Source organism: Schistocerca americana, chromosome 5 (assembly GCF_021461395.2).
Source record: "Schistocerca americana isolate TAMUIC-IGC-003095 chromosome 5, iqSchAmer2.1, whole genome shotgun sequence".
Lineage (NCBI taxonomy): Eukaryota > Metazoa > Arthropoda > Insecta > Orthoptera > Acrididae > Schistocerca > Schistocerca americana.
The window spans coordinates 52,935,992-52,951,129 of record NC_060123.1 but is presented as its reverse complement, the minus strand read 5'-3'; the positions used below and the strand labels follow the sequence as shown (position 1 = coordinate 52,951,129).

Genomic DNA, 15,138 nt, shown 5'->3' with positions numbered 1-15,138 from the left:
TGTTATTTCTAGCACAGTATGTTTGCTAACCTCATTTAGGTAAAAACATGTGACCTGGCAACCTGGAAAATCATTATTTTAATCTGGAAATAACTGTGAATTTGAAAATTAATAAATAATAAAAAAATACCCTGAGTATACCAGTGTAGTGGTGCCCAAGTGTGAATTCACTCAGCAATCTCACAGAGAAGTGTAGCTGACTTGAACAACAGTAAGAGCTGTCCAATTTTTTATCTGGAAATGTCCATAAATGTAATTTTATCGTCTGTGAAAGCATCTGTTACGATCAGAACATTGGATCAGTTGTCTTGCAGAGAGTGAGAGGAAGCTCATGTCCTCTCAGGCTGAAATTGATTGGCTGTCTGGTCTCATGTGATCTGTCAGCTAGAGTTTCTGTGGTTCACTTGCTGGTAGCATCCTAGCCAGATATAAACATAGTGACTCTTCTCAATTGTTCTGATATTCAGTTGCTACATATAGTGGAGTTACAAGTGAAATGATAATATTCGATGGAGTAGAAAACAATTTAAGTAGTGAAGATAACCTTTTGCCATACTTGAGTGTTAGGCACACATAAATGTGTCTGAACTTTTGGACCCCGAGTTTCTCTGAGAGTTCCTTCTGCAGGGCTGCAGATTGACTGGGCTTCATGACAACATGATGATTACTTAATGAGGCAATAAACATAGCTGTTTAACATTAGTGATGTTTTCTTTCCTGGTAATTAAGTGGTACTTTTACCAATCAAGAAAACCAGCAGCCTTTTAAAAATGGATGGTGCAAACATTCCACTCTTTTCAAGACAGTTAGAAACATACAGGCAAAGAGGATGCCTATGGTACTGCTACCCTGCCAAGTGATGTAACAGTGTGACAAATAACAGTTCTGTCTCTGTGACAACATTTGTCATTTTCAAGAACTCCATAGCTGCTGACGGTCTGTTGGCAGATTTTCCCAAATTATTGGGGCTGCTTCAGCATTTAAGGAAGATTAGGCAAGAAATTTTCCTGTTCCTAGTAAGTAGACGCTTCTGAAAATGTTTTGTCCTTGTCAGGGTGTTAGTTGTGCCTAAAACACTCATGTTTTCCTTGGATATATTTGAAATGTCATAGAAAACTTAACAGTCATTTGTACTGTTACAAAATTTCATGGTACTGATTTCTTGAAAGTTGACAGAAATGTTAAACCACACAGCAGGCCAAATTTGAGTCACTGTCACCAGTTCCTGAATATTTAATTTTCAAATCTAAATCTAACTACACAATGTTTTCTGCTTCCCTAACTACGTGGATTCAGAGACCCACATGTCATTGACAAAACAAACACTTATGTAAATTGGCATTCAGCAATTTAAATGGGGAATATTATTATTATTATTATTATTATTATTATTATTATTATTAATGGTATCATAAAAACAATTTCAGAATGGTCAGAGGAGGAGAACACCTGGTGGAAGTTACTTGTTCTTACTGAAAATGGACAATGGTGTACCACAGGAGAAGAAACAAAAAATTCTCATGGATAATGGTAAAGATCCTTGGAAGAAGCTTAAGAAGATTCGGAAGAAACGGAAGTTTATTAAGAAGACCTTGTCATCAGGTATGTTGTAAATAATTATATTCAGATAGATAATATCAGATATTTTCTGGTTTCATGTGATGAAAATTATGAGATAGCAGTATGAAAATATTCAAATGAAACCAAAATGGCCAGTGCATTGTCTATTTCTTCAGTTAGATAACAATATATAAAGTATATAACTGGTTGCACAAGTTCAACATAAAAACTTTGGCCAGATTTCGATACTACTAAGGGTAGCTTCTTCATAAGGAAGTCACCGTAACATCAAAATTGCAAACATATATGATGAGCTCATCATCAATTTTAATGTGGTGGAATTTATGCGACTTCGTTCAATATCACCAAAGGTATCTTCTTCAGAAGGAAGTCACATAAATTACGTGACATTAAAATTATAAACATACATGATGATCTCATCATCAATTTTAATGTTGTGTAACATATGCGACTTCCTTCTGAAGCAGATACCCTTAGTGATATTGAAACCTGGTCAAGGTTTTTACATTAAACTTTTGCAACCAGTTGGCTGTACACTTTGTACAGGGTGAGTCAATAGTCACAGTACACCAGGTTATGTCAAAAACCTTGCAGGAATGGGGAAACTTGAATATTCCTGTGAGGTATGGGTGAGGTGATTGGTCTTTTATGGTACATACCAGCTATGGCCACCATCTTGAAATTAGCCATCTTCAGTGGTTTTTTTTTATATTTTTTAATTAATTAATTTATTTTTTGAGTGGAAATGGGGTCGTGTGACATATCAGATAACATCAGCATTTCCTGACAAGTTCATTCCCGTAAACAAATTCAAAGTAGCAGTTATGGTTCAAAAGTTACAACACATTTTGGTTGGAATTACAGGCTGGACTGTTCTCAATTAAATGACGGTCATTTTGTGTGTTCAACATTGTGTCGGTCAACGTGCATTTGAAAGTGCTGATTTTGGTTGGAATTACAGGCTGGACTATTCTCAATTAAATGACGGTCATTTTGTGTGTTCAACATTGTGTCGGTCAACGCGCGTTTGAAAGTGCTGAATCCAATCATCATGCGCAAGCAGAAGGATTTCCGCAAAAATGCCGGCACACACTTCTTCAGTGTTTGCTCACACAGAACCACGTCGGCTAATCCAATGATCTGGAAATTGACCATCTGACCGCTGACGAACAACTGCTCCCTAGTGTGGTGGAGCCCCATCCTGTTGGAAGTGAGAGGGAAAGCTCCCATCTTCATTAGAAGTAAGGGAAACACCTCTTGTTGCAACATTTTCAGGGAGTGTTGAGCATTTAGGTTCTTGTGAATGAAAATGGGTCCAATTACCCAAGTACCCCACATTCCACACCATAAACTTTACATTGCCATCTACCTTGGAAGATTTCCATCCAGGGTGGATTCTTGTCACTCCTGTATCTGTGGTTGTGACAATGGACTTCTCTACCGTCAAAAAAGTTTGCCTCATCACTGAACAAGATGCTTTGCACAAAACAGGGATCTTGTTGAGCTTGCTTTAGGGCCCATGTGAAAACTGTGTACGTCTGCCTGGGTCATCCTCCAGTAGGTGCTAGAGTTGCTGAATCTTGAATGTATGCCATTGATAAGCATGAATGATTCGTACGCTCAGTGACTGGCTGATTCCACATTCTACTGACAAACTTCATGTGCGGTGGTTGCGGTGTGGCCTCTTCATAAAGGTTCCAAAACCATTGTTGAGGTTGTCTTGTCAGTAGCACTTTTTGGATAGCCAATCTGTGCCTTGCCAGCCACAGTCCCAGTTTCTCAGAATTTGGAAATTGAGCACCTGACAATGTTGTGTGAAATTGCAGGTCTTTCTGGGTGCTGATTGGTTAAATCTGCTGCTGTGACAAGGAACCTCTTTTCTCCAGTCATCAAAATGAGCTCAGTTCTCTGCTCCTTGGTCAAAGCCATTTTCAGTTACCTGCAACAAAACAAATGTTGTATCTTTGGAACCATAACTGCTACTTTGAATCTGTTTACAGGAATGAAATTGTCAGAAAATGCTTCTGTACTTTTATATATCACACCAGGATGTATGTGACCCGGGAGATCTGGGAAAAACACAGGAATTTTTTCATCCGGGAGAAAACCGGGAAAAACCTGGGAATTTTTTAGAATTCCGGGAATTTTTCATTGTTTTAGTTTCCAGTTAAATTTTTGTAACATTGACTGGTAGGAACCAATGCTCTAACAAAGGATATTACTGTATCTCCCTAGTGCAGAATAATAGTGCAGCAATAAAACATGAAAATAAAACTAAGTTGCCAAGGAAATGCATCATATACAGCAACAAAACAAAGTGCTCACACATGCGTCTGCCAACAGCAAAATGTGTCAGCGGCTTTAGGAAGACTATGCAATGCTTCATAACAACAAATTGCCTCCGATGAGCGTGACGTCACAACTGTTCGCATTAGATTTGTTTGAGCAGTTGTGAGCGAGCGCATGCACAGTTGAGTCGTGTATGAGTAGTACCTTCTCCCACTTCTAGCTAAAGAAGTGTGGCAGTTAGCTGTATAAGCAATAGGGGCAAGCACCCAGATGCTACCCGGAAAAAAAAAATTTTACTGGTGCGCCTAAGCTGTCAGATTCACGCATATGCAACAGGCCTGGATATAGGGGTCGAGGGACAAACCAGGATATCTGCCCCAGGCGGCAATTTCAGTTGGGTGGGGGAAGACCTTGTTTCACAAACTGCCTAGCATCCAGCGCACGTCGGTGTATTGATTATTCATATGATTTTGAAACACATCCCTGTTGAATAACAGGTAAGAAAGATTATTTATTATCTTCTCAGTGTAACCAAGAAAATGAAATTTTGGCAGAAATTTTTTTTTCTCAGAACGCTACACTGGTAAGGGCCAGTTGTGCAGTCTCCGGCTAGAAGCCGCTAAAGTTCTATTCTGGGAGTAGCACGGTAAACACGTTGTACCAACACGGTAATAACGCCTAACCGGAGAATAAACGTGGGGGAACTACACCAGTGATTTTGGCAGGGTTAGTCAAGTTAACCGGAGAATAAGTTTTAGTCCTGGCAGGAACAGTTAGAGAATTAGTGATGACAAGATTGTTTGTTAGCACGAGAAAGGAGAAGAAATGGGGACATCACACAAATTATGGAAGAATATGACAATTCCAAATTTATATAAAAAAAATTGTACTACTACTTTTCGATCTCATGCTTCAGAAGTCAGAGTGTATGAATGAAATGTGAAACTATTTCCTAACATGAAACTTTTTGCTTGTAGTAGGCCCAATAGGCATTTGATATTGGTACTTCGTGATTATATTCTGTCGTGTTATGAAAATGACCATTTGTGCCAAGACAGTGGCGGTGAGTGCTACAATTGCTGCAATATTAGACAGACCTATTTCTACATCTACATCTACATACATACTCCACAATCCACCATACGGTGCATGGCAGAGGGTATCTCATACGACAACTAGCATCTTCTCTCCCTGTTCCACTCCCAAACAGAACGAGGGAAAAATGACTGCCTATATGCCTCTGTACGAGCCCTAATCTCTCTTATCTTATCTTTGTGGTCTTTCTGCTAAATGTAAGTTGCGGCAGTAAAATTGTACTGCAGTCAGCCTCAAATGCTGGTTCTCTAAATTTCTTCAGTAGCGATTCACGAAAGGAACACCTCTTTTCCTCTAGAGACTCCCACCCGAGTTCCTGAAGCATTTCCGTAACACTTGAGTGATGATCAAACCTACCATTAACAAATCTAGCAGCCCGCCTCTGAATTGCTTCTATGTCCTCCCTCAATCCGACCTGATAGGGATCCCAAACGCTTGAGCAGTACTCAAGAATAGGTCGTATTAGTGTTTTATAAGCGGTCTCCTCTACAGATGAACCACATCTTCCCAAAATTCTACCAATGAACCGAAGACGACTATTCACCTTCCCCACAACTGCCATTACATACTTGTCCCACTTCATACCGCTCTGCAATGTTACGCCCAAATATTTAATCGACGTGACTGTGTCAAGCACTACACTACTAATGGAGTATTCAAACATTACAGGATTCTTTCTCCTATTCATCTGCATTAATTTACATTTATCTATATTTAGAGTTAGCTGCCATTCTTTACACCAATCACAAATCCTGTCCAAGTCATCTTGTATCCTCCTACAGTCACTCAACGACGACACCTTCCCGTACACCACAGCATCATCAGCAAACAGCCGCACATTGCTGTCCACCCAATCCAAAAGATCATTTATGTAGATAGAAAACAACAGCTGACCTACCACACTTCCCTGGGGCACTCCAGATGATACCCTCACCTCCGATGAACACTCGCCATTGAGGACAACGTACTGGGTTCTATTACTTAAGAAGTCTTCGAGCCACTCACATACTTGGGAACCAATCCCATATACTCGTACCTTAGTTAGGAGTCTGCAGTACGGCACCGAGTCAAACGCTTTCCGGAAGTCAAGGAATATGGCATCCGCCTGATACCCTTCATCCGTGGTTCGCAAGATATCATGTGAAAAAAGGGCGAGTTGCGTTTCGCAGGAGCGATGCTTTCTAAAGCCGTGCTGATGCATGGACAGCAACTTCTCTGTCTCAAGGAAATTCATTATATTCGAACTGAGAATATGTTGAAGAATCCTGCAACCAACCGATGTTAAGGATATTGGTCTGTAATTTTGAGGATCCGTCCTTCTACCCTTCTTATATACAGGCGTCACTTGCGCTTTTTTCTGCTCGCTCGGGACTTTACGTTGGGCAAGAGATTCGTGATAAATACAAGCTAAGTACGTAGCCAATGCAGTAGAATACTCTCTGTAAAACCAAATTGGAACCCCATCAGGACCTGGCGATTTATTTATTTTCAACCCATTCAGCTGCTTCACAACCCCAGGGATGTCTATCACTATGTCCTCCATACGGGAATCTGTATGAGACTCAAACGGTGGTATGTTTGTATGATCCTCCTGCGTGAAAGATTTCTCAAATGCTAAATTTAAAATTTCAGCTTTCGTTTTGCTGTCTTCCTTTGCCAGGCCAGACTGATCAGTGAGTGACTGGATGGAAGCCTTCGACCCCCTTACCGATTTTACGTAAGACCAGAATTTCCTTGGGTTTCAGCAAGATCTTTTGCTAAGGTATGACGGCGGTAGTGGTTGAATGCTTCGTGCATCGCTCTTTTTACAGCAGCACGAATCCCTACTAACTTTTGCCTGTCCCCATTCTTCCGATCTTTCTTGTACCGCGAGTGCAACTGTCTTTGCTTCCTGAGCATTCTCCGAATTGCGCTGTTAAACCACGGTCCGTAACCCATTTTTTCGGCACATACTTGTCCAATGTGTGATTTACAATGTGTTTAAAATTTGCCCATAATTCTTCCACGTCCATCGTACCGGAAGTAAATGAAGTCGATTCATTTGCTAAGTTGGATGCTAACAGCTGCTTATCTGCTCTTTCTAGTAAGAATACTCTCCTAGCCTTCTTGACCGACTTTTTAACTTTCGTAACTTTAATAACCGTAGTCGTAATGAAAACATCATGATCACTAATCCCTGTCTCAACACTGACACTGTCGATGAGGTCTGGTCTGTTCGTGGCTATTAGATCTAAAATATTTCCATTATGCGTTGGCTGTCGATTTAGCTGCTCAAGACAGTTTTCAGATAATGTGTTCAAAAGTAATTCACACGACGGCTTGTCTGTACCACCTGTAATGAATCCATAGACATCCCAGTCTATACTAGGTAGGCTGTTGTCCCATCCGACTAATGTAGCATGATCTGGGTTCTTCTGCGATACAGAATGCAGACTCCCTTTGAATGATTCTAGAACTGTCACGGTGGAACCTGGTGGCCTATAATAACACTCAACAATTAACTTTTTTTCCTCTAGTCCTGTTAAACATGTCCAGATAACTTCACAATCACACTCTACTTCGACCTCAGTAGACACAATATTTTTGTCAACTGCAATGAAGACATCACCTCCTACGGTGTCTAGTCTGTCTTTCCGATACACATTCCAACCCTCACTAAATATTTCAGAACTTCCTATCTCAGGGTTCAGTCAGGTCTCAGTCCCGAGAATATCTAGCGCGCCACACGCTTCCTGGAGGCCAGTAAATTCAGGAACTTTATTCCGAACACTCTGAAAATTGACTGCTAATATCTTGATAGCTGAAGTGTCTTTACACTGAGCACGTCCTGATTTCCCTGCCTGCACGTCGATTGGTGAGTGTTCATCAGTACACCTCGCACTACTGCCTAGCCTAAAAAAACCCCATGTGCACGCCACAAGTACTCTGCTACCCGAGTAGCCACTTCCTTTGTGTAGTGCAACGCTGACCTATCTAGGGGCATCCTACAATTCCCCACCCAATAGCTCAAGTCTAGAAATCTGCAGCCAAGACCGTCACAGAGTTGACGAAGCCTCTGGTTGAGACCCTCCACTCAACTCCAAACCAAAGGACCTCGATCAACTCTGGGAACGATGCTGCAAATAGAGAGCTCTGCTTGCACCCCGCGTGCGAGGCCAGCGGTCTTCACCAAATCCGCCAGCCGCCTGTACAAACTGAGGATCGCCTCAGAACCCAAGCGACAGGCATCTTTGGTGCCGACGTGAACAACTACTTGATGTCGACAGCACCTCGTACGCTCGATAGCCTCAGGCAAGGCTGCCTCCACATCTTGGATGAGGCCCCCCGGCAGACAAACCGAGTGCACGTTGGATTTCTTTCCAGCCCTGTACGCTATTTCCCTAAGGGGCTCCATCACCCACCTAACGTTGGAGCTCCCAATAACCAGCAAACCTTTGCCCCCGTGTGCCTGCTCGGGCCCTGCTGAAGGAGCGGCCACCTGCTCACTGACAGGATGAACGGGCGATGCCAGCCGGCCAGCCTCCACATTGGCCCTCCGCCTCGAGCGACACGAACGCGTTGCAGTCCGCCACTCATCCTGAGGTGAGGGCGGCCCCAACGCGCCGGGTACACTAGAAGGTGCCTCAGCGGCTGAGTCAGCGGACGCAGCAAGCGACACCTGGGGTATTTCAAGCAACGCCCCAGACCCTCCGCTGTCGCTGCACCTCGAGACAGCAGCCTGAAGGCGGCTGACCGTGGCCAACAGCTCCCAGTTGGCCGGTCTGACAATCTGCCCCTGTTTAAAAAAACTCACAATAAATACTGGATGGGATTATTTGTAACCGAGAGAGCAGGAACTCCTCAGAAAATTTGCACTCTTAATTGCCTGTTAGCTAATAACTTGATGTTTTGTGTGAAATAAAATTAAATATAGGATACATAAAACCAGTAAAGACAATAGACAAGCAAGACAGTACATATTTTTCAATCTTATATCCTAACATTGATTTTCTCACTAACCTTAGTACAGCTTTACACGATTTTCTCACTAACCTTAGTACAGCTTTACATGGAGTGCTTTCCTTTTGAGAAAGAATCCATTAGCTCATCAAAACTATTGAAATTTTGGTGCACCAATAGTGGTTGAGGTGCATCCAAGCCCTGGAAAATCCTTGATGTTAGAGGGATCCCACCACATGCTGTGATGTTAACAAACAAGGGCAAACCATGCAAGTTTACAAGGTGAGGTCCCCAGGGGTGAGATCATCTTTTTGCTACCACCTATATGGTGATGTAAGTTACAGTCCCAAGTATCATACATTGCAATATTTACCCTGGTGATCGGTGAGTTGATGTGTATAATATTTCATATTTTATCCATTGCTGCATCATTTTAATCATCATATTAACTTTATTTGCCCATTTTTACTTCCTTCTACTCCCCCCACCCTCTTCGTCTCTCTATCTCTCTCTGTCAGATCCCTTAATCGGGCAGGTAGATTAGAAAATTTAAAAAGGGAAATGGATAGGTTAAAGTTAGATATAGTGGGAATTAGCGAAGTTCGATGGCAGGAGGAACAAGACTTTTGGTCAGGTGAATACAGGGTTATAAATATAAAATCAAATAGGGGTAATGCAGGAGTAGGTTTAATAATGAATAGGAAAATAGGAATGCGGGTAAGCTACTACAAACAGTATAGTGAACGTCTTATTGTGGCCAAGATAGACACGAAGCCCACGCCTACTACAGTAGTACAAGTTTATATGCCAACAAGCTCTGCAGATGACAAAGAAATTGAAGAAATGTATGATGAGAGAAAATAAATTTTTCAAATAGTGAAGGGAGATGAAAATATTAGTCATGGGTGACTGGAATTTGATAGTAGGAAAAGGAAGAGAAGGAAACGTAGTAGGTGAATATGGATTGGGTGTAAGAAATGAAAGAGGAAGTTGCCTGGTAGAATTTTGCACAAAGCATAACTTAATCATAGCTATCACTTGGTTCAAGAACCATAAACGAAGGTTGTATACATGGAAGAAGCCTGGAGATACTACAGGTTTCAGATAGATTATATAATAGTAAGACAGAGATTTAGGAACCAGGTTTTAAATTGTAAGACATTTCCAGGGGCGGATGTGGTCTCTGACCACAATCTATTGGTTATGAACTGTAGATTAAAAGTGAAGAAACTGCAAAAAGGTGGCAATTTAAGGAGATGGGACCTGGATAAACTGACTAACCCAGAGATTGTACAGAGTTTCAGGGAGAGCGTAAGGGAACAATTGACAAGAATGGGGGAAAGAAATACAGTAGAAGAAGAATGGGTAGCTTTGAGGGATGAAGTGTTAGTGAAGGAAGCAGAGGGTCAAGTAAGTAAAAAGATTAGGGCTAGTAGAAATCCGGAGAGCTGCATCAAACCAGTCTCAGGACTGAAGACCACTACAGCAGCAACATCACAGTCATTATGTCTATTATTCATTTTGCTTGAATTTTATCTTGTTTGTAAATCTTTTTGTTCAAATCTTCAACTCCATTATTTTGTCTATGTTGTTACAAAAGTTACATTTTAAATGTACTTGGATTCGTTATCCGCATTTTCGCTTGTGTGCAATTTCAGTTTTAAGTCCAATCCTGCTGTCTGTTAATGTTGCATGGGAGCAGTAATGCATTAGTGCATCTTAATGTGCATCTTCAGTCGTGTTTTGACATAACTTGTCAGTTCAAGTCAGTAGAGCTGTGAAGTTGCACTTCAGGTGCGAGGAAAGAAAGTATGCCCTGTTAAGGGAAAGAAGCATGTACGAAGATTGTATTCATTAGAAACAAAGTTAGAATTTTTGGATCGGGATGAGAAAGATGAGCGTATTGTTGACATTTAGTGTGCTTTGGAACTGTGAGAACTATGCGAGGCACTATGGAATCAGTTTGAAAAACTGCCGAATATTCAGCTAATGTAAGTGTGACTAGAGTGACCAAATCTGAATCGAAGGCTATGGAAAGAATGGAAAAATACTAAGCCGTTGGACTGAACACAACAACCAGCAGCCTATGCCTCTCTCTGGAGCTGCTATTCGAGCTAAAGCCAAGAGATTGTATGCACATTTAATGGAAGAATAGGACAGTCTAGCTCCTTTCTAGGCCAGCTCCCGCTGGGTTGATCGCTTCAAGCATCATTCCAGCTTACACAACATTAAAACGACAGGAGAGGCAGCTAAAGGCGAAGAATTTAAAAAGAGTTTTAAAGAAATGTAACAGAACAAGGCTATAGTGTGAAACAGGTTTTCAAGTTTGACAAAACGGATTATTTTGGAAACAAATGCCTAGCTGCAAATTTACTTCTATTGGAGAAAAAATACCACCTTACTTTAAGGCTGCCAAGAACTGATGAAACTTTTTCAGAGGTCATGCTGCAGGGGATTGCAAAGTAAGACCATTTATGATGTACCACTCTCAAAATCCTACAACATTCGAAGGTTGTGATAAGAGCACACTTGGAAGATCATTTGGGATGGAAAGAAAGGGAAAAAGGGGGGGGGGGGGGGTGCTGACTTCTGCCATTTTCAGTGAATATTTTGCTAATGAACTGAATAGAAAATTGAAGGCCTACTGTAAAACAGAAAGAATCTGATCCAGAATTCTCCTGCTTGAGAACTTTCCTAGCCACCCACTTTCCATTATTAATTCAAATAAAAACAATGAATTCATATTTCTGCCATGGGATGCTACATCTGTTGTGCAATCCATGGACGAGGGAATTATTTCTACATTAATAGGCGTTCTAATCTCCACAAGACTTTCTCAAGTCTCATAGAAAATTGTGATTTGAATGGCAAATTTACCATCAAAATTTTCTGGCCACAGTTTATTATTAAGATATCCATTGATGTTATTAGAGATGCATGGAATGACATCACTCCAGAAGTGTTTGAATGGTTTATGGAGGGAACTGTGGCCAAATGCTGTGTCATTGTTAGAAGATGGAAGTGATCAATGTAACCACCATTGCAACAAGAGAAATTTTGTAAATGGCATGGCAGACTGGATTCACTGATGTCGATGAAGGGAATGTGTGTGACCTCCTAAATCCCCATTCTCAGGATCTGAGAAATGAAGATATGAACGTTTTCAGATAGAGCAGGTAATAAAGAGGAAACAGAAGTCAAATAAGTTCAGCTTGTTAGAAATCTGGCAATGAATAAAACGACTCAGGCCTTCAAAATAATTGACACTGCAATGACACCTAAAGAAGTGAGGAGTGCAGTAGTGAAAAGAGGAGTTGGAACATTATCTTAAATGTTACAAAGGTTGTATAATCAACTGTCAAAGAAAACAAACATTTCTTTGCTAAAAGTTGTGGCACTTCAAATGAATGTCAGGTGCTTAGTGAGCACATTCCAGCTGTAACTTTTTGTGTGTAAGGAAATCAGCCGCAGAAATTGACTATAGCACTATCAGATTCTTCCAATATCAGTGATCCAAAGCCTATTTAGGACATAGATGGATTTTGAAGTGTATAAATTTTGTATTGAATTTGTGTTCTAGAGAGATGACCAATGGTTATTTTTAGTAAAAATACTAAGAAACTCTGCTATTTTATGTGAGTATTTTACGTATAAAAGTACTGTCAGTATGTGCGGCAATTCCATGGAATATAACTGTTATCACATATAATGAGATTTACCTGTGTGTCCAACATTGACTGTCCAAAAAGTGTTTGTCTTGTAATGAAAACTAATTTTTTTACACCATTTCACAGCCAGTATGAATAGGATTGCGTAATTGTGTGTTTTTTTAAAAACTGATAGATCAGTATATCCAAATATTTAAATAACTGGACAGGTAAATAAAAATCACATGGGTGAAGATCCCAAATGAAAAGATAGTAAAATTGAGAGGAAATTTTTTAAAAAGTTACAGCATTATTAAAAGATATGACAAAGATTAAGAAAAAAGGTCATATTAAAACCAACTAATGTGATAAAAATAATGGAGATATTTTGATAAAGATGTAAATAAAAAAACCTTTGCAGGATAGTTGTCCTACATTCCTGAAACAGTTTTTTGAGCACTCAAAGTTACATCTTTGGCTTAATTTCACTCAAAGCCATTTGAAAATGGTTTCAGTTTCAATCCAAAAGTTGGAAAGAACCATAATTTCAGTTACAGAATCAGCTGAGGAGTTAGAGCTGCTTAAAGAAGAAACTGGTTACAAGAAATTTAGTAAATTTCAAACATCAGTTATTTCTTCAAACTTGGAAAAGGAAAAATAACATGGGGATATGCTATAATGCTCTCTCAACCACTGCTTCCCTTTCATGCCACTCAACTCTTACAACTGCCATCAGGTATCTGTGCAAACAGTAAATAGCCTTTTGCTCCCTGTATTTTACCCCTGTCACCTTCAGAATTTGAAAGAGAATATTCCAGTTAACATTGACATAAGCTTTCTCTAAGTCTACAAATGCTAGAAATGTAGGTTTTTCCTTTCCTTAACCTAGCTTCTATGAGAAGTTGTAGGGTCAGTATTGCTTTGCGTTTTCCTACATTTCTCCAGAATCCAAATTGCTCTTCCCCGTCTTCAGCTAGATAAAGATGTATTGTTTGATGAGATAGAATGTGTGCACAACGTGGTATCCAAGAAACTTGAGGAATGAGAAAAAGTGACTTTGGAAACAGATAAGAGATGATTTGATGTTTTCCATACACTTAAAAGTACAAGTACTTCATGTAAAAATATAGAGATGCTTGTGAATTTTGCTCTTGCTGTACCAGACACAAATGCAGTTGTGGAAAGAGTATTTTCAGTTGTGAATTCCCTTTAGTTTGATACGAAAACTGTTTTACCACTGAAACTATTGAAGCAGTTGTAATAGTTATGACATATTATCAAGGCCTTAATTGCAAGACATTCTACAATCTGCTATTAACCATTTCAAAGCTTTTGAAATATACTGGATCTTGTAATAGTTGCAAAGCTAGTAGCAGTGTTCCTGACCAGTAGCTAAACGGTCTCTGGGCTTTTTGATATCTACATTAGTGTTCATTTGTTAGAAATCATTCTATCAGTTTCTCAGTATTTTGAATTATAATCAGTTCTTAGAAAAACAATGAATTTTCATATGATGAAGTGCCATTACAAGCATGTTTTGAAGTGTCTTGTTAAAATATATGCCTTTTTATGTTTTAAATGTTAGTTTTTATTTTTTTAGTCAGATGACGCAGTCATACCTACAGAATACTTTCATTTTGTTCAAGTATCCAGTTTTGTCCCATTTTTTAATCCCAATTTTTTGCAATTGTCCCATTTTATCACATGGAAAATCTGGTCATCCTACACTAGAGTGAACGTCTACAGGATGCGATACCTCGAGCCTCAACCTACATCCCCCCTGTGGTCCAGGGGTTAGAATAGGCCCGAGGTATTCCTACCTGTTGTAAGAGGCAACTAAAAGGAGTCTCACACGTTTCAGCCTTTATGTGATGGTCCCCTGTCAGATTTGACCTCCATTTTTCAAAATTTTCCCAAAGAGCGAGCCAATTGAGGAAGGGCGCCTTACATGGTGCATTGTGTCCATCGTGCATCTCTTGGTCGAGGACACCTTTATGGGTGCATTTTCTACCATGCACTATGCAGTGTCGCTTTGTGTCAATGATGGCCATGGACATCTTTGCACCTGAGATCCACCACAGTAGCCAGTCTGTTGTGGTGGGGCCGCCATGTACCCTGTTGGTTGTAGCCCCCTGACAAGATAGAGGTCGTTCTGCTGATGCCTGTGCCGTTAACTTCCGACGTATACCAAGGAGTAGGTGCCCGTCACCCTGGGGCATCGGGACTCCCAGCAATGGCCATCCTGCCAAGTGGCCTTTGCTGTGGCTGGGTGGCACCTGTGGGGAGGGCCCCTGGTCGGAGTTGGTGGCATCAGGGCGTGTAGTATGTCACCTCTTGCTGGTGGTCCGCTGCCAGCAGTCTCTAAGCGGGCAAAGTCTAACTTTAATGCTACGAAATATGACCCCGAGTCATTCCCCTCCCTGGCCACACCATGGGAGGAATGCCAGGCTAAGGATGGCAGTGAAGCTTATTCACCCCAGTACCTCGTATGTATGAGATTTGATGGGGAATCTTTCATGTCCATGAAGCCCCAGTTTTTTGTGGAGCATTTGGAGGACAAGTTTGGGGAGGCAGAGGGCCTGTTCAA

The 15,138-nt window shown here is 40.7% G+C and overlaps 1 protein-coding gene across 1 annotated transcript in view; it reads left to right on the top strand.

The window, feature by feature from the left end:
- LOC124616116 (phosphorylated adapter RNA export protein) overlaps positions 1-15,138 on the top strand; it is a 112,938-nt gene that overhangs the window by 88,729 nt on the left and 9,071 nt on the right. Inside the window, exon 5 of the mRNA XM_047144380.1 lies at positions 1,428-1,602. Within this exon, the coding sequence (XP_047000336.1) occupies positions 1,428-1,602 (175 nt within the window). The remainder of the gene's footprint in view (positions 1-1,427; positions 1,603-15,138) is intronic.